The sequence below is a fragment of the Bos javanicus genome, chromosome 20 (genome assembly GCF_032452875.1).
Source record: "Bos javanicus breed banteng chromosome 20, ARS-OSU_banteng_1.0, whole genome shotgun sequence".
Lineage (NCBI taxonomy): Eukaryota > Metazoa > Chordata > Mammalia > Artiodactyla > Bovidae > Bos > Bos javanicus.
In genome coordinates, this window is record NC_083887.1 from 25292093 (window position 1) to 25318027 (window position 25935).

At 36.2% G+C, this 25935-nt stretch overlaps 1 protein-coding gene across 3 annotated transcripts in view; it reads right to left on the reverse strand.

Moving 5' to 3' along the window:
• The window catches only part of NDUFS4 (NADH:ubiquinone oxidoreductase subunit S4), a 112407-nt gene that overhangs the window by 17642 nt on the left and 68830 nt on the right, over positions 1-25935 (reverse strand). For 2 of the 3 annotated variants that reach the window (XM_061393546.1, XM_061393545.1), the window contains exons 3-4: positions 5404-5576; positions 2634-2707 (exon numbers count right to left, since the gene is read on the reverse strand). In XM_061393546.1, the coding sequence (XP_061249530.1) occupies positions 2634-2707; positions 5404-5576 (247 nt within the window). The remainder of the gene's footprint in view (positions 1-2633; positions 2708-5403; positions 5577-25935) is intronic. The other variant, XM_061393547.1, reaches the window with a different exon arrangement.

Here is a 25935-nt window from a genome sequence, read left to right on the forward strand (position 1 = left end):
GGAGGATCCCCTGGAGTAGGAAAGGGCAACTCACTCCAGTATGCTTGTCTAGAGAATCCCATGAACCAAGAAGCCTGGGCACAATAGATAACCTAGGTTTTCTGGTCAGTTTGTTCTCTCCCTGTAAATCATACTTCATCCTAACACACTATCCTTCCCATGCAGCTCTCTCTAGGTCTTGCTCCATAAGTTTGGTAACACCATCTCACTGCCCCACTATGTCCTGTGGTTTTCCTATACCTTGTCCATACTTTTATAAGTCCTTTGGGCTTCCCAGTTGATGCTAGTGGTAAAGAACCCACTTGCCAATGCAGGAGATGAGAGAGATGGGAGTTCAATTCTTGGGTTGGGAAGATCCCCTGGAGGGCAGCATGGTAACCCATTCCAGTTTTCTTGCTTGGAGAAGCCCACAGACAGAGGAGTCTGACAGTACAGTCCACAGGGTCACGACTAAAGCGACAGCACGCAAGCACTTAGAGGTAAGAATTCCTGATTCACTGTTTTTCTTTTTTTGTTGTTTTATCTAGGCTGCGCCAGATGGTTCTGAGATCTCAGTTCCCCAACCAGAGAAGGAATCCGGGCCATGGCAGTGAAAGCGCCAAATCCTAACTATTCGATCACCAGGTAAGTCCCCAGATCCATACTTAGCTTACAGTTTTATACCGTAACATTCTCTAAGCTTTTTCAACGTATCCTGTCTGTTGACTTTGGTAATGCTCCTCAATTTTCATTCTGGTGCGGGGAGTAGAAATCAGATCAGAAAGGCACTTGATTTTATTAATAACAGTAGCAGTGGTTAGTTCATATATCTGCAATTCACATGGCAACTACAGTCATACAGTCCTTGTGCCCACTCAGGAAGTAGTCAGGCTTAAGAGTTTAATTAGACTTCCTGTCATTAAATGCACATGATAGACTATTTGAGGTGTCAGACATGAAATATGGTAGGCTACAAAGATGAAAAACATTAACAGAACTGTTGTTGATGAGCTACATTACAGTTTAATTTTAAAAAGAGCAATGTAAATGTTACATCAAAATAATATTTTAAAGACTCTGACCACTTTGAGAACAAATATTTGGACAAATTTGGAAATTTGGTAATATAGAGTACTTTTTAAAATTTTTTTAATTTTTATTTATTTTTTTATTTTTAAAGTCTACTAATAAGATAAACTGAAATACTATTATATACTTAGCTATTTCTTAACTACTTTACTTTTATAAACTTATTCAATCCTCACAACAATTCCCACTGTATTTGCAATTTCTCCTTGTACAAACCCAGACAAATAGGGATCTGACATGGACTCAAATCTGACAGTCTGGCTTCAGATTCTTAAGGTATAATATAATGTGAACTTAGAATGAAAAGCAAATATTTCAGATAATAATCTTTATAGCACTTTTACATTTATGTCAAATATACTGAAAAAACACTAATAATCTTTTACACTTATATTGCCTTATAGTAATAACATACTTAAATGGACATGATCTCATTCAAATAGACAGCTGAATTAGATTCAAATTCAATTTGATCAACTAGAACAATAGAATGCATCAGGTACAAATGCACAGTATTGCATTTAAACCTGAGAGAAACAAGAAATAACAGATGGAAGGAGGTAAGGGAAAGGACCAATAGTTTCCAAATGGCCAGCTGTGTGTGTGTGCGTGCGTGTTCAGTCGTGTCTGACTTTTTACAACCCCATGGACTGTAGTCCGCTGGGCTCCTCTGTCCATGGAATTTCCCAAGCAAGAATACTGCAGTGGGTTGCCATTTCCCGACCCAGGGATTGAACCTAAGTCTCTCACACCTCTTGCGCTGGCAGGCGGACTCTTTACCACTGCGCCACCTGGGAAGCCCATTGTGTTTCAAGTACTTGCCTAACTACACCTTTAGATAAGTACCATTATTTGAACAATGAAGAAACATTAAGTCCATGATGAAATTAATCCAAAATCATGTAGCTTTGAGTGGCATAATAAGGATTAGAATTCATCATGATCTGCCTCCAAAGCCTTTCACTACCCTCCAACAACAGAAAAATGAGGGGAAAAAAAGACATTCTATTCTGTGTTTCTGTTCAAAGAAAAACTAACATAGGTTGAGTTTTAGGTAGCTACTAATATACTCTTAGGTTGTATTAATGTAATTACAGAACCAACATATCAATAGAAGTGGTAAACATAGACATTTATGTTCACATGACATTTTAGAGGAAACATGATAACCAATTTGTAATAATTGAAAAGCTATTAGGTAGAGGAACAGACATGAGATTTTGTTTCAAAGTAAGAAAATAATAAACAGATGTCAAAACTGGAATAGGTTACCTTATGAGATGTTTAATGTTTTAAACTTAATGTTAGTGATTTTGCAGAGGCATTCATAAATAAGATAGGAGTTAGACAAGTAGTTTTATTCCAAGCCTCGACTTCAAATTTAGAGCAGTTTGACTTTCACATGTTACATGTGCATTTATTTTTCAGACTTTTTATTTTTTGGAGGGGTATGTTCTCATGGTGTAAAAAGAAAAATAACCTAAAACCATTGGACTAGATACACTGATTTGTTAAGAACATAAAATCATATCTTACTTGTTAAAACAAAAGCAAATCACACCTACCGTTTTTTTCTGCAAAGGCAACTGCATCTTCTTTAGTACTAAAAGTCAGAACCAGGTTGGATAAGGGATCAGCCCTGTAAGAAACAATTTTTTTCCCAGGATTTAACATTAACCTTTAACTGAAAATTACTTATTTTGAATAATTTCTTTAAAACTGTTAACTATCTGAATATGTTTTTCTGTGTTAAATTACAGAGAAGGCAATGGCAACCCACTCCAGTACTCTTGCCTGGAAAATCCCATGGACGGAGGAGCCTGGTGGGTTGCAGTCCGTGGGGTCGCTAAGAGTCGGACATGGCTGAGTGACTCCACTTTCACACATTGGAGAAGGAAATGGCAACCCACTCCAGTGTTCTTGCCTGGAGAATCCCAGGGATGGCGGAGCCTGGTGGGCTGCCATCTCTGGGGTTACACAGAGTCGGACACGACTGAAGTGACTTAGCAGCAACAGCAGTGTTAAATTAGGGCAATTTTCTAACAAGTCAAATTAAAAACTTTAAAATGACAAAGACATTCAGCAATCTTTAGTCTCTAATAAAAATCATTTATTAAGCTTTAAAAAAAAAGAAAATGAATGAGAATCCTCTTAGGTTTGTTTTATTCTTTAAATGTACCTTATAAATTCATCGTAATTAGAAGGAGCTTGGCCAAAATTGTGAAGACCCTGAGCTCACCTCTTCTCACAGACACATCAAAACTACAACTGTTTACACAGCAACAACTGAGAAAACCTAGAATCTAGCAGAAAAGATCTTCTGTAATCAAAGGTATAAAGAAGGAACCACAATGAGACAGGAGGCAGAGACCCATACCGAGTTGGGCAACCCACAAACAGGAGGTAAGTACAACTGCAGAAAGTCAGTCGCTCAGTCGTGTCTGACTCCTTGAGACCCCAGGGACTGTAGCCCACCAGGCTCCCCTGTCCATGGGATTCTGCAGGTGGAGTGGGTTGCCATTTCCTTCTTCAACAACTGCAGAGGTTCTCCCCAAGGAGCAATATGTCCAAGCCCCAGATGGAGCTCCCAAGCCTGGGGATCCTGAACTGGGAAGACAAGCCCCTAGAACATTTGGCTTTAAAGGCCAATGGGGCTTAGTTTCAGGAGACCCAGAGGGCTGTGGGAAACAGAGACTATCTCGTAAAAGGCTCAGAAGAAATCTCATATACTTCAGGACCCAGGGCAGAAGCAGTAATTTGAAGGAAGCGTGGGTCAGACCCACCTCCTAATCTTTGAGAGTCTCCAGGAAAGGCAGGAGACAACTGAAGCCCAGGGATGTGGAAAACTGGCAAGAGCCATTTGGGGGAACTCATTACACCATGAGGTGCCATTTTGGAATCTTCTCAATAGCTTCTAACCACTGAACCAGGTTGTAAGCACCATTCCTGAGACATCTCAGGCTAAGCCATTAGCAGGATGGGAACACAGCTCTACCCACCAGATGGCAGGCTGCCTTAAGAACTCCTGAGCCCATGGGCTGCCCCAGGAAACAACAGCCTTGTCCACCAGAGGGCCCTGCAGCCAAAGACCCCAACAGACCCTTAGCCTGCCACAGAGAACCCAACTCACCTGGCAACACTAGCCAAGACCCTGTGGGCCCTGGCCCTGCCAACCAGCTGGACAAAACCAGCTCTGAGACACTGCAGACATCACAGTCAGTGGGCCAACACACCAGCTCAAGGACTACTGGGGTTCTGGAGGCAGAGGTCCCACAATTTACCTCTGCCGAGCAATGAACCATCACTAGGCCCAGAACCCCTTGGCCCTACCCACCAGTGGTTAGACACCAGCTCTAGAACCCCTGGGCCCTAAAGCAAGAGGCCATGAGACTTGGCTTCATGCAACAGTTGGGAGGGGTGGGAGGAATTAGCCTCAGTATGCTCCATGACCAGACCCTTCCACCAGCAGGTAGTCATCAATCCCAGGACCACTGCAGCCCCACAGCCTGCCTTATCAGGATCCAGGCAACATACCAGGAGGCTGACACCAGCACTCATCATTTGTATTCAACATAGTACTGAAATTCCTAGTTACAGCAATCAGACTGGAAGAAGGAATAAAAGGAATTCAAATTGAAAAGGAAAAGCTGTCACTGTTTGCAGATGACATGATACCATCTATAGAAAATCCTCAAGATACCACCAGAAAACTGTAAGAGCTGAATCTGGTAAAGTTACAGGATACAAGATTAATATACAAAAATCTATTGCATTTCTATACACTAACAATGAATTATCAAAATTTCTAAACTCATATAATCTCTTCTAATAAACAAAAACTATAAAGAAACTTTACTTTAAAAATAAATGTCGCTTCAGTCGTGTCCGACTCTGTGCGACCCCATAGATGGCAGCCCACCAGGCTCCCCCATCCCTGGGATTCTCCAGGCAAGAAAACTGGAGTGGGTTGCCATTTCCTTCTCCTATTAACACTATTCACAGTACATTTTAAACTAATATCTACAGCTTAGGGACCATGTTAAGAGTGCTCACAATGTCAGCCATTTTTATCCAATAAATAGTACTCTGAAAAAAATTGTTCTTACAATATATTTTGCTGGGCCACACTTACATAAATACTTATATATATGTTATCTATGTGGAATGTATATGTCTATACCATTAAACATGGTGATATCTATGCAAAACTGTCTCAAAAAGTATTGTCATAAGGCATCCTGTATACAAAAGAGCCTGAAAATCAGTGCATTTAAAAGGAAAATCTACACAGAAAAAGAGCCAAAAAAAGTATTCACATTAAACCAAAATACTCACGTTGACGCCCAACCCATCAAAGGATTTTCCCATCTCTCTCTGGTATCAAACTCCATCTTCCATTTCTTTGTGTTGTTTACTCCAGACTGCATGTTATTGCGAGCAGGAACAAAGATCCTGGCTTTTCTAGTTTTGATATGCTCTTCTGGAACACCAGTTACAGTAGTAATATCCTACAGAAAAACAAGCAAATGTGTTGCTAACAGCCCACTTACACCCTAATGTATTTTTGTTGCTTTCTGTATCTTACAATACATACTTATGTATAATTTTTAAGCTTTATTTCACTTCTTTGTTATTTTACCATGTAAACTACTATTTTGATATTTGGAAAAGATATATTGGGGGAATGTTAGGGTACAGTGGGAAAGGGCTCATAAAAAAATTTACGCCCATTTTGTACAACAAGGTACTGGTAATTTTTGTAGCGTCTGCTGGCAGAAAAGCCTGTACTGAGTAGACTCTGATTTCATGAGCTGGTATAATTAGCAGAGAAAGAATGTAAAGGGATATTAAAAGTAAACAAATATAAAAAGTGACTAAATTTTAAATAGAAAAAAATATCTATTACCAGTGGTTTCTGTGTTATGCTGCTTACAAGGCATTCTCTTCAGAGAAAGGCCTGACCCTTTTTGTAAACAATTAAAATCAATTAACAACTTTAATTACCATTTTGATTTATCTCTCTTTAATGAAACCTACTGAAGAGAAAAGGATATCAAATAGATGTCAAACTTATTCTGCAAAGATAAAAAAATCTGCACAATTTTTGCAGAAATGTTAGAGGAAAACAATGATAACTTGACTCTCTTTTTCTACATTTCTATCCAATAACAAAACGCCAACTGATGAATAAATACAATTTTGACTCCCTGATTAAATATATTTCAAACTGTAGTAGCAATCAGGACACAAAATAACAAAGTAATTTAGAGTTTAAGTCTCCATTTAGTAATGGTAAAATACTTCATTCTAGCAATGTAAAATCATATTACGGTCAACTATATTATGCTCATAAAGCATTTTAAAATTATGGTTCCTTATTAAGGTAAACTTTAAAAAAAACTGGTTAAAAACAACAGGTTAAACATGTAAATGATTATATCAAAATTGGAAAAACTAGAAAACTTCGCACATTTTGTTCATTTTAATTTCATGTTTATTTGTAGTTCCACTCTAATCAATGTTTTAGACCAAAGAAATACTAGGAGTTCTTAGTTGCAATATATACTGGGAAAAAACTAAATGTATATCTGACTCAACTGATCTTTCTACCCACAGATTAAAGAAACAATTCCTTAAAGTTATTTTAGCTGACAACTATACCTTCTCACCTATACCAATAATTAGGTGTGGTTACTTTGTCATAGTTTGTCTATTTGGAGAAACTATAAAAATGATCCATATAAATATTTACACAAAAATGTACATCTAGTATATGCCTACGTTTTTAAAGTTTATAGGATAAAATAAAAGCTAAACGAGTACAACTGATACATAATTTTTAAAGGCATCAATATGTCAAGTTATTACAGATTGTCAAGTTCATCCTCAAAGAAAAGTAATTTCAGGTTATTATTACATTCAATAACTTTCTAAAGAATATTCCTCTACTCAACAGCTTGAAAGAAACTCAGCTCCTGGAAAGTCCTTAATGTTTATTTCCCCCTTTGAATTCACTACAGTGTTGGTAATCTTTCACATTAACTTAGTATTTAATATTATATATTTTCACATTAAAAAAAAATCTAGTTATAGCTGAAGCAAAGTATAAACGAACAGTAAGTATATTACAGAATTATGGGATAAGGCATCCTTGTCAGATTCCATAGCAAGACCTCCATTCTAAGCTGAGCTCATAAAAGCTGAAGCTATAAGTTGGCTATTCTTTTAATTAAGACTTACAGAAAAGACAGCATATTAATCTCAATACCAGTTCAGGAAACAGACTTACTTTTTCTTAATAAATGTCTATATTGTATGCATATGCCAAAGTAATTTAAAAACCAATAAAGCTTTAGTAAAATGGAAAGAATATTTCTTGATTTGTACTATCAAAGCAGAAAGGCACAGCATGATTTTTTAAGGATGGAAAACCACTTTAAAATCAGTGGCTACAGAAGTTGCTAAGCTCCTAGCTGCAAGTGCTCCCATGCCTTCTCAAATTATGGCAATTATTTGGTATCTTCTCCAAATAAAACTGGCATTCAAACAAATGAGTTTCTGAATTTGAAGTCCAAGTTGTTCTGACATAGAAGCCCTTTGCCGGCAGAAGACATATAAGGTACTGGAGAGTTGAACTGCTGCCAAAGACAGAATAAAAAGGCTTGGCATCTCTCACATACTTGACACCTAAAGGGCACAGAAGCTCTAAAATTCCTAGTCCTTGTAGGCACACACTCAGTCTAGACAAACTGATTTCTCACACTTTTAAAACGCATCACAACACTCTATTGTTATCATTTCATCCACACAGCTTCAGCAAGTGACAGAAGAACATGTCCTTTAAGCGACATTTCAATGGGCTAAAGCTCCCATTCCAAGATTCCATTAAAACAATGTAATACTTGAAAAGAACTATGAGGCACTATGAACTTTTTACGTGTCTTCAATGCTTTGCTTTTCCTCAAAGTTCTCACTGACCTATCTGTGACTCAACTTTTGAAAATAAATCAATCATCTGCAGACTACTGAAACTATACTGAACTAATGATACTCTTTAGATTTCTACTTTAATGATACTGTTTTTAGATTTCCACTTTTCTACTGCAGTATGGATCATATGTGATTATTTTTAAAAAACATAAAAGATGTCAATGTTGCCTTTCACAGATTTCTCATTTCATTGGTAAAATAGGTTATTTATAAATAATAATTCATAGATTTTCTATGTCTACAAAAAAGTTAAAACACATAAAATAGGAGAAGGCTGCAAATTGGCACCTGAAGAATCTCAAGACTCACCAGTTAGTATTTATAAATTCTAATGAAACAAGTAACCCTATACATAATATATGCACTTACTGAATTTTAAAACTTTTTAATTTTTAACAATTGGATCAAGCATGACACCTATGTTTACATTATTAAACTAAATATCTTCATAAAGTTTCATAAATATGAACTTGTGTACAATATGCTATTTAAAAAATAGTAACTAGTTACCTAATCATGATTCATAGATTTAAAAATTTACTACTTTGCTACAAGCATATCATAATTTCAAAGTTCTACTCTTTTAGTATGATCTTTTTCACAATTTTAAATTTATAAGAGCTGATATACTGACTTTCTATTTCACAAGTCTAGTTTAAATTGAAGAGGAATTTAAAAAATCATTAAGAAAGTATATGCCAGTATATGTAAATGAATTTTACTCTTTCAAATACCAATTTCCATTATAAAATATTAGTTTCCATATAAAACTGTATGATTCGGTTATCAACTGTCCCCATTTATCTTGTGTGAATTCAACTTTTTTTTAAACAAAGGAAGCAGGGAACAAGCAATGGGAAGTTGGTGTCAAAATGCAGAAAAACCTCCCAGCAAGCCTCTTGCAACCACCCAGGATTTAGAGTCTTGCTGGCCGCTCTCTTTTCAATACCAGAATTTCACACGTTTCAATGACTATTATGACTTCAAAGAATCAAATTTTCATCATTGTCTGTCATCTGCCGGTTGATTTGTATAAAGGAGTTCTTCTGCATGCACTCCAAACAAAAGCCTCCTTACTTTTGTGGCTATATATCAAGTTTAAAAGTTTTGTTTGTGACAGTTGTGTCTTTGGTAAATTAGGGTAACACTGAAGGAGTGCAGCTGCTCTGCAGGAACCTCCTTTTTGGCACCATTTCACTTAAATAAAAACTGAATAATTAGCTTCTGCCTTTATTAAACCACAAAAATGCCACTGGCCTTAGTAATTACTTCCGGATGCCCCACCCACTTAACCTTAATACTTTACACCTGTCATAAAGAGAAATTAATGAAAAAGGCTTTCACCACTTTGGATGAATTTCTGATAGATCTCCCAGTATACCCAGAAGAGTCAAAATTCTTAACAGGCTTTTTGGTAATAAGTTCACTACACTGTATGTTATTTGTGGATCAATGTTGAAAAGTTTTAATAGGGTACATACTGGAACATTAAGTACAAATACTGCTTACAGAAACTTGTTCTACTGCAGGCTATTAGTTACCAATTATGTGTTTGTTTTAGGACTAAAATTCATCTAAATTTGATGATTCTGTTTATATTCTACTTCAACAATGAAAGATGTTGAAAACAATCCTGGATCTATAATAAAAACTTCCTTTGAAGTACTCTACAGATACTTAATATAAGAAACTCATTAAGTGGTCTAATAAATAATGAAGGACACTATACTAAATAAATACTAGTTTGAAAAATAATAGATTTGGCAGATAGCATAACCATATGTACTTATCATGGAAGAACTTGAAACACTTCTAAAAATCAAGATACAATCAAAACTATAAACGAGAAGTGTGCCAGTAGAACCAATTTTTGTTTGTTAAAGCAAGACATTGATGTAGGAGTCTAACAAGGTAACGAAACAAGTGTTGAAACATATCATCCATTTTATCTTGCATATCAAGCAAAGCTATCATGAAACCAAACCTGGGTGGTGGCGCTAGTGATAAAGAACTTGCCTGCCAATGCAGAAGCCATAAGAAACACAGGTTCAATCCCTGAGTCGGGAAGATGCCCTGGAGAAGGAAGTGGCAATCCACTCCAGTATTCTTGCCTGCAGAATCCTATGGACAGAGGAGCCTGCCGGGCTACAGTTCATGGGGTCGCAGAGTCAAACATGACTGAAGAGACTTGGCACACATCAGGAAACCAAAAGTTCAGTTTTAAATGGAATGTTGTTACAATACTAACAATAGATCAAGCAAATGATACACCTAATCATATAATGATTTTTTAAAAAATCTTAAGAATTAGGGACATTTATGTCTCATTCTCAAACTATTTTCATTACTCCTAGATCCTTCTGAGCATGTTAGGGTACAGCAATGGCTGAAAGGTAAGGGCTGAGTCAAAACTGGGTTAGAATCCCGCCTTTGTTGGGCAAATTAATAGATTTCTCCTAAAATATTATGTATAAGGATCAATTAAACAAGGTAAAATGAGGACTAAATAATGTATGTAAAGTGCCTGGGCAATAAAAAAAGGTCCCATGTATTTTCAGTGCCTACTGTGTATTAGAACCTAGACACAATGCTCAAAGGTAAAGACATGATCTCTATTCTCATGAAAATTACCATCTGACTCTTTTAAAAAGACAGAGTGAACAAGTAATGGGAGGTTGTTGGTGAGATGCAAAAAAATTCCCATCTTCTTGGGATAGGATAATATGAGTTAGTAAATAAAATACAACAAAAGATTTTGTAATTAAAGTCAATTAAGTTGCTTCAAGTCTAGAGAAAAGCCTAGTTTTCTTCTTAAAGGCTGGATATTCCATTTTTGTATGTGTCAAAATAAAAATAAGACTTTATTCCTGAACTTAAAAAGTCTATAATCTATGCACCCATAAGAAGGAGGGGGGATAACTAAATAATCATTACTGTAAAATACAGTATTAATTAAGACTCAGATAAATCTCAAGGAACCCAAGCCCCACCATTTGCTACCTGTGCAATATTGACAAGTTACTTAAATTCCTTCAGCTTCCTCCTTCAAAAAATGTACTACAGAGAATTCCCTGGCATTTCAGTGGTTAGGACTCCATGCTTTCACTGCCGAGAGCACAGGTTCAATTCCTAGTCAGGAAAGTAAGATCCTGTAAGCTGTGTGGTAAGAGCCCCCCATCCAGGTACTACAAAACATACCTCATAGTAATGTTTGGAAGGATTAAGTCAGGATACAAAGTAAAATGTGATAAATGCCATGGGGTCAAATAAAAGAGAGACTGCATTTGGTTTTAAAGGCAGAAGTATCTATCTCCTTCTTCAGTTACCTTTTCTAACTGAAGAAGGAGACAGAAGATGCTTCTTTCAGGATAGTTATGATTTTAAGAAGTTACTGTTAAAACATTATAAAAAAATTACAGAAAAAATTTAAAAATATATTCATATATTTGGACTTCCCTAGTGGTATAGTGAGATAAGAATCAGCCTGCTGATGCAAGGGACATGGGTTTGATCCTTGGTCTGGGAACACTCCACATGTTGAGGAGCAACTGAGCCTGTGGGCCACAACTACTGAGCTTGTGCTCTAAGACCTGCAAGCCACAACTACTGAGCCCATGTTCTGCAGCTACTGAAGTCCGTGCACCCTAGAGCCTATGCTCATCAACAAGAGAAGCCACTGCAATAAGAAGCCTGCAAGCTACAACTAGAGTAGCCCCTGCCCTCTGCAACTAACGAAAGCCCATGGGCAGCAATGAAGACCTGGTACAACCAAAAAATAGAAAAATAAAAATATATCCATATGTTTAAAATATTAGCAACTGCTTTTCTTATGTATATGACACAATAATGATCTACATACATATCTACTTTACACAGTGATAATAGTTATTCTGCACTATTTTCAAGTATCACATCACTTACTTTTTTTTCCATGTAGTTACCCTGTTTTGATATTTCTTGTTTTAATGGCCTCATTAATAATCTATGAAGTTGATATGCCACAATTTCTTAGCCAATCCCTTATTACTGAAAAATCAAATTTTTGTTTTCTTTTACAGTATAGTTTACTGCAATGAAAATCTCAGTATCCTAATTCTTTAAGGTTAGTCACCCTTATGACAGAAAGTGAAGAGGAACTAATAAAAAGCCTCTTGATGAAAGTGAAAGAGGAGAGTGAAAAAGTTGGCTTAAAGCTCAACATTCAGAAAACGAAGATCATGGCATCTGGTCCCATCACTTCATGGGAAATAGATGGGGAAACAGTGGAAACAGTGTCAGACTTTATTTTTCTGGGCTCCAAAATCACTGCAGATGGTGACTGCAGCCATGAAATTAAAAGACGCTTACTCCTTGGAAGGAAAGTTATGACCAACCTAGATAGCATATTCAAAAGCAGAGACATTACTTTGTCAACAAAGGTCCATCTAGTCAAGGCTATGGTTTTTCCAGTAGGAATGTATGGATGTGAGAGTTGGACTGTGAAGAAAGCTGAGTGCCGAAGAATTGATGCTTTGGAACTGTGGTGTTGGAGAAGACTCTTGAGAGTCCCTTGGACTGCAAGGAGATCCAACCAGTCCATTCTGAAGGAGATCAGCCCTGGGATTTCTTTGGAAGGAATGATGCTAAAGCTGAAACTCCAGTACTTTGGCCACCTCATGCGAAGAGTTGACTCATTGGAAAAGACTCTGATGCTGGGAGGGACTGGGGGCAGGAGTAGAAGGGGATGACAGAGGATGAGATGACTGGATGGCATCACCGACTCGATGAACGTGAGTTTGAGTGAACTCCGGGAGTTGGTGATGGACAGGGAGGCGTGACATGCTGCAATTCATGGGGTTGCAAAGAGTCAGACACGATTGAGCTACTGAACTTAACTGAGGGTTATATTAACTAGGTCAAAGGTTATGATAAATGTCCATGGTTTCAGACATGTTATCAAATTGCTTTTTAAAGAGTGGTAAAATTTTATATTACTACTCACAATATGGGTCAGTTTCTATTTATGCTTGAAAGGCACAGAGAAATAGTATGTATTAATTGGACTGAATTTACTTACTGTATATTCTTCCTTACAAACCTGTACAGGAGAAGATGAATTTGATTTTTGACTTGTAAGAATATTTTTAAAAATTAACAAAATTTCCTCAAAATTGACTCAAATGATATTATTTTATAGGAGCTGCTACCAGTAGAAACAGGTGGGAAAAGGTAACACTTACCTAAAATCTAATTGACTATTCAAAATGTAACTCTGGAACATACTACAAATGCATAATTTTTTTGTAATGGTATAAGGATTTATGTTCAGATTCTTACTGTACAGTTATATCATAGTATATGATCTGACATATGACATAGCCAAATCAAGTTTACTAAACAGACATTTTAAGACAGAATGCTGTAACTTTTTTTTTTGGCCACACTTTGCAGCTTGAGCAATTCTCAGTTCCCTCACCAGGGATTGAACCTGGGCCACAGCAGTGAAAGCCCAGCTGGAATCCTTATCACTAGGGAGCAAGGGAACTCCCCTGGAAAGCTGTAATTGTTTTAAATAATATAGAAATAAACTTTCTCTCCCAATCAGGAAAATCCACTGGAAGACTTCATTTTTACAAGGAAACACTGGAAACAATCATTTTCTATTAACTTTGAAAGAAGTGAAAGTTACTTACAAAAAAAAAAAAAAATGCTTACAAAATAAATTGGTCAATACTGCCTCAGTGAAAACCAGTATGCTTCAATGAAGCATCTGAAAGTTATTAATTGTTTTATACTTGTAAGACAGCATATTAATAATGATCAACTTAATACCTAAACCCCTCCTTGTTTACTTTTTAATCCAATGATCCAGAATGTTTTTGATTTTTAAATTACTAATTCATGTAGCTACAGTAGGTCACATAATAGTTTTTTCAGAAGCTGAAATAAAAGGGAAAAAAAATGGCCACAAAACACTTGGAACTTCTATAACATATTACATTTTTAAAAGAGCCACTCTGTTATTTCATAATCAAACAGTCCTCCTCATACCCTGGTAATAAATTAAAAAGCTGACGTACACACAACGTAAATTAAGAATTACTAGAACAAAAGCCACAGCAGCAGAGAACTAAATATGAAATAACTGTTGAATAAACAAACATCAGGGCAAAGGGAGAGAAGGTGAATAAACAACTGAAAAACAAGTGGTGGTTTAAACAATAAATGAAATTAGTTATGTCTGGAAAGGAACTGAAAATAATCTAAAGCTGAATGTTTCTAGTTTAGTAAAACAACCTTCAAGAGACAAATGTGTGAAAGTCAATCTTCAAGGAGACAAAAAAGTATAAGACAATCCCTCATTAATTTAGCATAAAAATAAAAGTAAAGCTATGGATAGAAGTCTCTTTTCTGACTTAGGAACAGATAGTTGTTAACTGAAAATATTGGTGAAAATAGATCATTAAGTGAGTACACACATTCATGCATACACAGCCACACTTTAAATACTGTATTATAACTTAAAAGGTACACATGAACATTCTTTCAATAATCTTCGGATATAGGGCCAGTACCCTTCCTTTGAGTGTAGGTCCGGTGGTTAGAATTCTAAGTGTTGCTTCTGTCATAAACTACCAAGAAAATGCATATCTACAATCTACAGTTTTGTTTTTTAAAAATGCAAAGAATACAAAGAGATTTGTGAAACATTAAGTCCAAAATCAGTCTAGATTTCCTTTTGTCTCACTACCACCTAATTTGACAAAAATCATGTCAGAAATTCACCTTTATTAGTATTCAAAAGAACAATCATATAAAGAACTCTGTGTCCCCCATATAGCAGCATTCAGATTGTAGTATCCAATCAAATTATGTAATTACAATGGCAAGTAAACTGGCATAGAAAGGTATGGAAACGAGCACAGCTGAGTCTTGGTAAACATGACTCATTACTGAGAGCTGAAGTCTGGTAGTGTATTTAAATTAAGACATAATATGCAGTACATTGGTAAGGATGTTTTACAGAAATAACTGAGAGCATCAATAATGGAGCAAATTGTTAAAAGGCTGGTTTAAAAAATTAAAGATTCATTAAAACCATTATTGTAAAAGGTTGTCACGATGCAGTATATGGATTTTTATTTGGATCCATGATAGAGTAACACATATCAGACTACCATTGTGGCCTTGTAAAACTATAAAATTGGGAAAGCAATTTTTTTCAGATATTAGACAACTGGATAACAGGAAGCATCATACTGTTATCCCTGAAAGAAGGAAAATTCATGATGAAGTCTTACAGTTGTCCCAGTTTTATCTGGAGGCACACTGCAGACCATGACAGAGCCCAAGCAGACCACCACAGCCCTGAGGAGCAGAAACAATATAGTGATTAGAACACAGGGCTAATAACATTTGTTAGGCAGAGTTCTCAAGAAAAAGAAATTTAAGGCATCCAAATTGAAAAGGAAGTGGTAAAATTATCTCTGCTCACAGATTTATAGGATACTACACACAATCACAAAACCTATTAGAGCTAATGAACAAGTTCAACAAAGTGGCAGGGTTAAAAAAAAAAATCATGTATGCTCTATCACTAAGTCGTATCTGACTCTTTGTGACCCCATTGGATGCTCCGCTGTCCATTGGGTTTCCCTGGCAAGAATACTGGAGTGGGCTGACCCATGGATAGAACCTACGTCCCCCATGCCTCCTGCATTGGCAGACAGATTCTTTACCACTGGACCACCTCAACACACAACAAATACCAGTTGTGTTTCTATACACTAACAATGAACAATATGCAAAGATTTAAATTCCAATTTAAAAGATATATGCACCTCTATGTTCAGTGCAGCATTATTTATAATAGCCAGGATATAAAAACAACCTAAGCACCGACTGATGGATGAATGGATAAACAAGATGTACATATAAATACAATGGAATATTACTTGGCCCTAAAAAGAAATCTTGCCATTTACAACAGACCTAGGGGGTATAGTGCAAAGTGAAGTAAGTCAGAAAAGACAAACCTATGATTTCACTTACATGTAGAATCTAAAAAACAAAACAGACTTATAGATACAGGAAATAAACTGGTAGTTATCAGTGGGAGGAGTGGTTGGAAGGTGGACAAAATAGATGAAGAGGATTAAGAGGTACAAACTTCCACATATAAAATAAATAGGTCATGGGAATGTAATGTATTAATACACCATATGAAATATAATCAATAATATTGTTATAACTTTAAGGGCTTCAGATGGTAAAGAATCTGTCTGCAATGCAGGAGACCTGGGTTCAATCCCTGGGTTGGGACGATCCCCGGCAGAAGGGAATGGTTACTCACTCTGGTATTCTTTCCTGGAGAATTCCATGGACATGGGACCCTGGCGGGCTACAGTCCATGGGATTGCAAAGAGTCAGACACAATTGAGCAACTAACATTTTTTTCACTTACCACTTTTTTCAACAAACAGTAACTAGACTTATCATGATAAAAAAGGCCTGATAAAAAATGCCAAGACCATTTCAATGGGGAAAGCACCAACAAATGGTGCTGGGAAAACGTATATGCATACCCACATGCCAAAGAATAAAACTGAATTCTTTACCTAATATCATACACAAAAGTTAGCTCAAAATGGATCAAAAACCTAAATGTAAATACTTAAAACTATAAATCTCCTAAGTTTTGTGCACCAAAGGACATATATGTGATAACAGATAAATATTCAGAATACATAAAGTGAAGTGAAAGTCGCTCAGTTGTGTCTGTCTCTTTGAGACACTATGGTCTGTAGCGCTGGAGGCAACCCCATTCATGGAATCCTCCAGGCAAGAATACTGGACTGGGTAGCCTTTCCCTTCTCCAGGGGATCTTCCCAACCCAGGGACTGAACTCACAATGTCTCCCACATTGCAGGTAGATTTCCCTACCAGCTGAGCCACCAGGGAAGCCCAGAATATATAAAGAACTCCTACAACTCAACAAAAAACAAACCACATTAAAAAATGTACAAAGTACTTGAATAGACTTTTCTCCAAAGATATGCAAATGACCAACCAGCACATGAAAAAATGCTCAATATCACTAGTCATTAAGAAAATGCAGATCAAAACCACAATGAGATAACTTTTGACACCCATTAGGGTGGCTATTATCTAAAACCATGGAAAGTAAGTGCTGATGAGGAAGGATGTAGAGAAACTGGAACCCTTGTGTGTTGCTGGTGGGAACATGAAAATGGTACAGCCACAGTCTGGTCGTTCTTCAAACTGTTGAACATAGAGTTAGCGTATAATCCAAACAATTCCACTTAAAGCAGGGACTGTACAACAGATATTTGCACATCCATGCACATAGCAGCATTATTTACAACAGGCAAAGGTGGAAACTATCCAAATGTCCATCAACAGATGAATGGATAAACAATACGGCACATATATACAACATAAGCTCAAAAAGGAATGAAATTCTGACACATGCTATATAACATGGATGAACCTTGAAAACATCATGCTAAATGAAATAAGCCAGTCACAAAAGGACAAATATTATATGGTTTCTGCTTATATCATATATTATTTGGCAAATTAATATAGCCAGAAGGCATAAAAAAGGTTACTAGAGACTAAAAGGAGATAATGGGGAGTTATCGTTTAAAGGGTTCAGAGTTTCTCTCTAGGATCACAAAAATGTTCCAAAAATGGATAGTGGTAATGGTTGCACAATACTGTGAAAATGCTTAGTGCCACTGAATTATACACTTAAAAGTGGTTAAAATTGTAGATTTTGTTATGCATATTGACAATTTTTTTAAAAAAGAAAGTGGGATGACATCTTTAAAGTGCTAAAAACTTTCAATCTAGAATTCTATATCCAAAGAAGAGGTGGTTATGGACTGAATACCCATAACATTAAGAGTCCCCCTGCCCTCTTAAATTCATAGATTGAACCCTTAAGCCCAAATATGAGATATTTGGAGACAAGGCCTTTGGGAGGTAATTAGGGTTAGATGGGTTGTGATGTGGGGTCCTTATGATGGGATTAGTACCTTTGTAAAAAGAGACGGCAGGGTGCTTGCTTTCTTTTCTATGCCATGTGAGATGCAGCCACCTACAAGCCAGAGACAGTCCTAATCAGAAACTAACCATAGAGGCACCAGAATCTTGGACTTCTAGCCTCTAGAACTATGGGAAAATAAATTTCTGTTGTTTAAGCCATTCAGTCTATGCTATTTGTTACGGCAGCCTGAGCAAAAAACAAAACAAAAAAAAAACTCTTTCAAAAGCAGAGGCAAAATAAAGGCACTTCCAAATAAACAAAAGCTGAGATTTTGCCCCCAAAGATCTGTACAATATACAATGTTAAATGAAGTTCTACAGGCTGAAGGAAAGATACCAGATGGAAAGAACATCAGAAATGGTAAATTTCTGAGTAAATATAAAATTTTTTCTGCTTAAATAAGCAAGGTGACAATATATAGCCTTGACGTACTCCTTCCCCAATCTGGAACCAGTCCATTGTTTCATATCTGGTTTTAAGTGTTGCTTCTTAACCTGCATACAGGCTTCTCAGGAAGCAGGTAAGAGGGTCTGGTATTCTCATCCCTTTAAGAATTTTCCACAGATTGTTGTGATCCACAAAGTCAAAGGCTTTAGCGTAGTCAATGAAGCAGAAGTACATGTTTTTCTGGAATTCTCTTGTTTTTTCTATGATCCAACAGATGTTGGAAATTTGATCTCTGGTTCTCTGCCTTTTCTAAATTCAGCTTGTACATCTGGAATTTCTCAGTTCATGTACTGTAGAAGCCTAGCTTGAAGGATTTTGAGCACTACCTTACTACCATGTGAAATGAGTGCAATTGTATGGTAGTTTGAACATTCTTTGGCACTGCCCTTCTTTGAGATTAGAATGAAAACCAACCTTTTCCAGCCCTGTGGCCACTGCTGAGTTTTCCAAATTTACTTGCGTATTGAGTGCAGCACTTTCACAGCATCATCTTTTAGGATTTGAAATAGCTCAGTTGGAATTCCATCACCTCTGCTATCTTTGCAGTAATTTTTCCCCAAGACCCACTGGACTTCACACTCCAGGATCTCTGACTCTAGATGAGTGACCACACCTTCATGGTTATCTGGGTCATTAAGACCTTTTTTGTATAGTTCTTTTATGTATTTTTGCTACTTCTTAATCTCTTCTGCCTCTGTTAGGTCCTTACCATTTCTGTTCTTTATCATGCACATCCCTACATGAAAATGTTGCCTTGAAATCTCCAATTTTCTTGAAAAGATCTCTAGTCTTTCCAATTTTATTGTTTTCCTCTACTTCTTTGCATTGTTCATTTGAAGAAGGCCTTCTTATCTCTCCCTGCTATTCTCTGGAAGGCTGCATTCATCTGGGTATATCTTTCCTTTTCTCCTCCTCAGACAACCACTTGGTTGGTGCAAAGTAACTGCAGTTTTGCACTGTTGAACTTTGCCATTTGATACTGGAATATAGTCTTAAATAAATGTGGTCATGTTCTACATCATTTTAATGCACATTTCTCACTTTATGTTATGTTTTTGTTAAGGACTCATCACTTGCTACTTATTTTATATTTATTTTAGACTAGGGGAATGATGTTAGACAAAAAGCAAATTCGAATGATTTTCTTATTTGAGTTCAAAATGGGTTGCAAAGCAGCAGAGAGAGCCCAAAGCATCAACACTGCATTTGGCCCAGGAACTTCTAATGAAAGTACAGTGTGCAGTGGTGGTTCAAAAAGTTTTGCAAAGGAGACAAGAGCCTTGAAGATGATAATGGCTGGCCCTCAGAAGTTGACAAAGACCAACTGAGAGGATCACTAAAGCTGATCCTCTTACAACTACACAAGAAGTTGCTGAAGAACTCAATGTTGACCATTCTACAGTCATTTGGCATTTGAAGCAAAGTGAAAAGGTGAAAAAACTCAATAAGTGGGTATCTTGTGCTGCTGCTGCTGCTGCTGCTGCTAAGTCGCTTTAGTAGTGTCCGACTCTGTGTGACCCCTGAGACGGCAGCCTACCAGACTCCCCCGTCCCTGGGATTCTCCAGGCAAGAACACTGGACTGGGTTGCCATTTCCTTCTCCAATGCATCAAAGTGAAAAGTGAAAGTGAAGTCGCTCAGTCATGTTCGACTCCTAGCGACCCCATGGACTGCAGCCCACCAGGCTCCTCCATCCATTGGATTTTCCAGGCAAGAGTACTGGAGTGGGTTACCATTACCTTCTCCAACCTCGTGAGCTGATCGCAAACAAAAAAGAATTAACATTATGAAGTGTCATCTCTTATTCTAAGCAACAACAATGGATTGTGATGTGCAACAAAAAAGTGGATTTTAGAAAACAACTGGTGAAACCAGCCCAGTGAGTAGATCAAGAAGTTCCAAAGGAGTTCCCAAAGCCAAACTTGCATGAAAAAAAGGTCACGGTCACTGTTTGGTGGTCTGTTGCCTGTCTGATCCTCTACAGCTTTCTGAATCCCAGTGAAACCAATACATCTGAGAAGTATTCTTGGCAAACTGATGAGATGCACCAAAAACTGCAAGGCCTGCAGCCAAGAATGCTCAACAGAAAGGACCCAATTCTTCTCCATGACAACACCTGACAATGTCACACAACCAAAGCTTCAAAAGTTGAACAAATTGGGCTACAAAGTTACGCCTCATCTACCGTATTCACCTGACCGCTCGCCAACCAACTACCACTTCTTCAAGCATATCGACAACTTTTTGCAAGGTAAATGCTTCTCCAACCAGCAGGAGGCAGAAAAAGCTTTCCAAGAGTTCACTGAATCCTGAAGCTTGGATTTTTACGCTACAGGAAAAAACAAACTTATTTCTTGTTGGCAAAAATGTGTGGATTGTAATAGTTCCTACTTTGATTAATAAAGATGTGTTTGACCCTTGTTATAATGATTTAAAATTTATTGCCTGAACCACAATTATATTTGCATCAACCTAACAGTTCACAGTAGACTGTAAAAAGTTAAGAATGCATGTTGTAATCCATAAAGCAACCATTAAAAAAAGGAGGTAGAGCTAAGACATTAATAGAGAAGAAAAACTGGTTTCCAAAAATGTACTCAATCCAAAATGAAAATGAGAAAGGTAAGGAGGAGGAGAAAACAAATCAAATGGAAATTAAAAGGCAGAGACTGTCAAACTACATAAAATAAAGCAAGAGCAAAATATATGTGCAAGGTACAAACTTTAAATGTAAGCTCACAAATAGGTTAAAAGTAAAAGGTAGAATAAGATGCACCATGTAAAACTAAGAATAAGAAAATGAAAGCTATATTAATATCACCAAAGTAGATTTCAGAACAAGGATTAGCACCAGGATAAAGAGAGACGTTTCATAAGGATAAAAACATCAATTCATCATGAACACGTAAGACTCTTCAATCAATGTCTATGCATCTAAAAGTAGAGCTTCAAAATAACTGAAGCAAAAAGTGATCCGACAGAAGAAACAAATTGTTTTCTGAGATGTTAACACTTCTCTCTCAGTAACTGACAGAAGACAGACAAAAATAGCAGTAAGGATAAAGAAAATCTGAACAACGCTATTAACCAACCAAAAACTTAATTGAAATTTATAGATCACCAAACCCCAAAAGAAAAAATGCACATTTTTTCCCAAAGTACATGAAACACTAATCAAAATATACCATATTCTGAGCCATAAAAAAGTCTAAGAAAATTTCAAAACTGAAATCATAAATACTATGTTGTTGATTACAATAAAATTAAATTAGAAATTAAAAATAATGTAGTTCACCAATAAATGGTGAAGATAAGTACTATAGATATATTAGTGGATGATCACCTTGCATTGTTCTGGAAAGGCTTTGTAGTAAAGAATACAAACTGACACATAAGATATGGAGAATATCACTCAGATACATTTTTTATATAACAAACTCTGTTCCAATGCATTATAAAAGAATAGTAATAGCAATAGTAGTACTAATTGCTATGCAGTGGCCTAATATTTTACATTTATTTATGATGTAACTATATCAACATACACACACACAACTTGATAGTTCAATGACAGCTAAGTTCATAATGCTGATTCTCAGGATATACTAAGTTTTGAAGTACTTTCTAACTCAATGCCACATCATTTAACTACTCTGTGTTTTTATTGTTTTCTAATTTTTAGATGTACAGTATTTACCCATTAGATAGAACATGTAACACCCTATGTGTTAGAGTCTGAAAGGCATCTTTAGAACTGGATAATGTATACTAGAAAAAAATACAGGCCACGAAGAGCCATATCTCTAAAATTATATAGTTAAAGTAAAAAAGTAAAAGAAAGAAAAACCTCTCAAGAAGGTTATTAATCATGTTTGCTGCTGCTGCTGCTAAGTCGCTTCAGTTGTGTCCAACTCTGTGTGACCCCTGAGACGGCAGTCCACCAGGCTCCCCGTCCCTGGGATTCTCCAGGCAAGAACACTGGAGTGGGTTGCCATTTCCTTCTCCAATGCATGAAAGTGAAAAGTGAAAGTGAAGTCGCTCAGTTGTGTCCAACTCTTCGCGACCCCATGGACTGCAGCCCACAAGGCTCCTCCGTCCATGGGATTTTCCAGGCAAGAGTACTGGAGTGGGGTGCCATTGCCTTCTTCAAATATTTTTACTGCAAATAAAGTTAAAAAACATGCAAATAAAGAAAAAAAAAAAAAAAAACAAAACAGGACATCAAACTACAGAGTATAATTTGTGTTGCATATAAGTATGTTAGATATTGCTATTTTTAAATATTCATACAAAAAAGAAGTAAATTCACCAAGATTATGACATTAAAGGTGATTTAATATTTCCAAGTTAATGTTTCTAACAATGTATATGTTTTACTACTAAATAAGTAAAACAAAAATGTTTTAAGTTATATACAGTTTAATGACCAAATATTAAGTTTAATAACAGGAATAAGCCCTTCAAAAACTTCTTCAGAGTAATACAGTTTAAAATTCACACCATGAAAAACAGGTTATAAATGACTAAAGAAATTTATCATGAGAATGACAATTATATAGCAATACATCTACACAACTGATTGGCAGAAACTATGTAAAGAAAGGCAATAATATCACAGATTATTTAGTAAAGTGCCACAGGCTGTAAGAAAAGGCAAGTTACATGACACAATCACTGAATACTAATTTGACATACACTAACATACACAAATGAATACACTTCACAAATATAAGTGAGGGTCAATATTTTGCTCCAAGATCCCCAAGGAACTCAACATCTGAGTAGCAAATTGACTAAGAATGGCAGTCTCAATTAACTCAGATTCTAGGGTTATAATATCCATTTGATTTTCTTTTCAGATTAACAACTCTAAATAGGAAAAAAGTGCAATGGGGCAGGGAAAGAGGATTTTTCTTGAATGATGAAATAAATAAGATTGTTTATCTCCTATTGTTTAATGTGGGTATTCTAAATTAAGTTTCAAAACATCTCTAAAAAGTGTTTTCATTTTAAGAGGATACTCACAGAGGTTAAATAACATGCTCAAGGTCACACAACTAAAAGAAAGGATTTAAAGACCTAATGCTATATCTATAAATACGCTCATGGTCTTTCTACTATCACAAGTGTCTCATTAGGTTGAAAATTTCAAGTAATACCATGTACAAGTTACAATAGTTCTTCTTACAGTTTGTAAATGTCTTCAAGTCCCATATATTCCCAAAGGGAGAAATGAGACAATGAGAGGGAAAAAGTAATTAAAGGGTTGTGTCATCTTTGTCTCTCCTCTATGGATCTGATGCAGCTCTCCTATCGTTTTGAAAAAAAGAGGAAAAAAGAAGCAAAGATTGAAGAAAAAGGGCAAAAGGAACAAAAGTGTGAAGACAGGTAGAACAACAAAGAGGGTAGAAGAGACACAGAAGAATGAAAAAAAGAAATGAACAACGTTAGCCAAAGAATTGGCCAGAGAGTCAAAACCAGACAGAGATGGGGCGGAAAGAGCAGAGGACAAGAAAGAAATAGCTAGCCATTTGAAAAGGGAAACTGAAAGGAGATAAGAGAAAACACAAGTAGCCAGAAAGATAAAGAGAGATGACTATCAGCTACACAGTCAGCAAAAGAGGAAGAGTCACAAAGACAGAGGGGAAAAAGACATACAAACAGTGGGCAATACAAATGTATTTGGGATCCAGGGCTTTGTCAGCACCTACCTGGTGGACAGCACCTCAGAGAGTCTTACCTTCTTTTGCCCTGAGGACAAATCTCCACTATTTTCCTCTGGTGTTTTTTTTTTTTTGGGGGGGGGGGGGGGGGGGGTTGATTTGGGGGTGGAGCAGGATCAGTACCACAGAGAGTAGAAAATTCAGGGAAGATGAATTTATTATTCCAGGTCCCAATAAGATCTTTATTAAAAAAGCAATTTCAAATTTAGAAGATTCTTTAATAGAAGAATCAGTGAATTGTTATACCATATGTAAAATCTAAAATACAAAGATAAAAAAAAAATGTGGTCCTTAAAAAAAAATAGTTGTTAAAAATTCAATCACTTGTAGAAAACTTGATGAAAACTATTAAAATTTCATGGAATGTCAAAAAAAGGCAATATGAGTTAACAAAAATGCCAAGAAACAGATCACTTCCTTTGAACTTCTTTGGATGACCTTTAACCATAAGTAGCTAAGTAATTCTCAAGCTTTTTTGAGAAGTAGATCAGATCAAATCACTTTCCTACTTAAAACCCTATAATGGTTTCCCATTAAAATTAGGATAAAATTTAAACTTGTTACCATGGACCTAAGGTCTTACCTAACCCACCTCCTTCCTATCTGTCTGACTGTGCTTTATATCACTCTCCCTCTTACCATGTCATAGCTTTTCTTTTCTTCTGTGACTACTGTCACCAGCTAGTTCACACTTTACGGCATTACCTTTTTCCTCTACCTGGTATGCTGTTACCTTGGCTTCTCACGCAGCTGGCTCCTTCATCATTCAAACCTTAGTTCATATTTCATATCTTCTCAAAGTGTCTTTCTTTGATTGCTCTATTAATAACACCTATTTTACCTAAACCCCCAGCTATTCTCTAGCCTATCACCTTGCTTGATTTTTTTCTCTAACATTCATTAATCTATGAAAGTATCTTAATCATTTAGAAATAAAGTTGCCATATGATTACACATGAAAATATAAGTTCAAGGGCAACAATGCTGTTCTTTATTTACTAGTATATCTCCAGGGCCAAGAATATGGTACATAGTGGTGCTCAAATAACTGAATAAACAAATGGAAAAGTATAATTTTTATATTATAAATAAAATATGAGCTTAATAAAAATTCCTTGCAGAATCTTTACAACAGTTACAGACTGTTGTAGTTAGAGACTGTTGTAGTCAAAAACTCCTAGCCAGAAAGGAGCTTTAGTCCTCAGTCTAGGCACATTCTGCTCCAGTCACCATGTGAATGTTTAATATATTATAAAGCTTATTACTAAAACAGGAACTTTATTTTAATTTTTTGGATGTAAATTTCTAACTAGTGAACTATGCTTAAATGTCTTTTAATTGATAAATTTTAACTAACAATACATATTCAGTAGTCACTGTAAATAACAGATGCAAATCAGTACCCTAATTGAATTCTCAGCTCTTGAATTTAAATTAGCATTCTCAGCCCAACATTTCAGTTTATTTGTGTCCTATATATTGCTTAAAGAAAGCCAAGATCATTTTTAATATCTATTTTATTGGAAGCATTACAATTAAAAAAAAAAAGACCTTCACCAAATAATATGCAATAAATTCAAAGCTGAAACAAATAAAACATTTAATATGAAACAGGAACTGAACAAAATGCCTATTCACACATATCTTGAAAAGTATG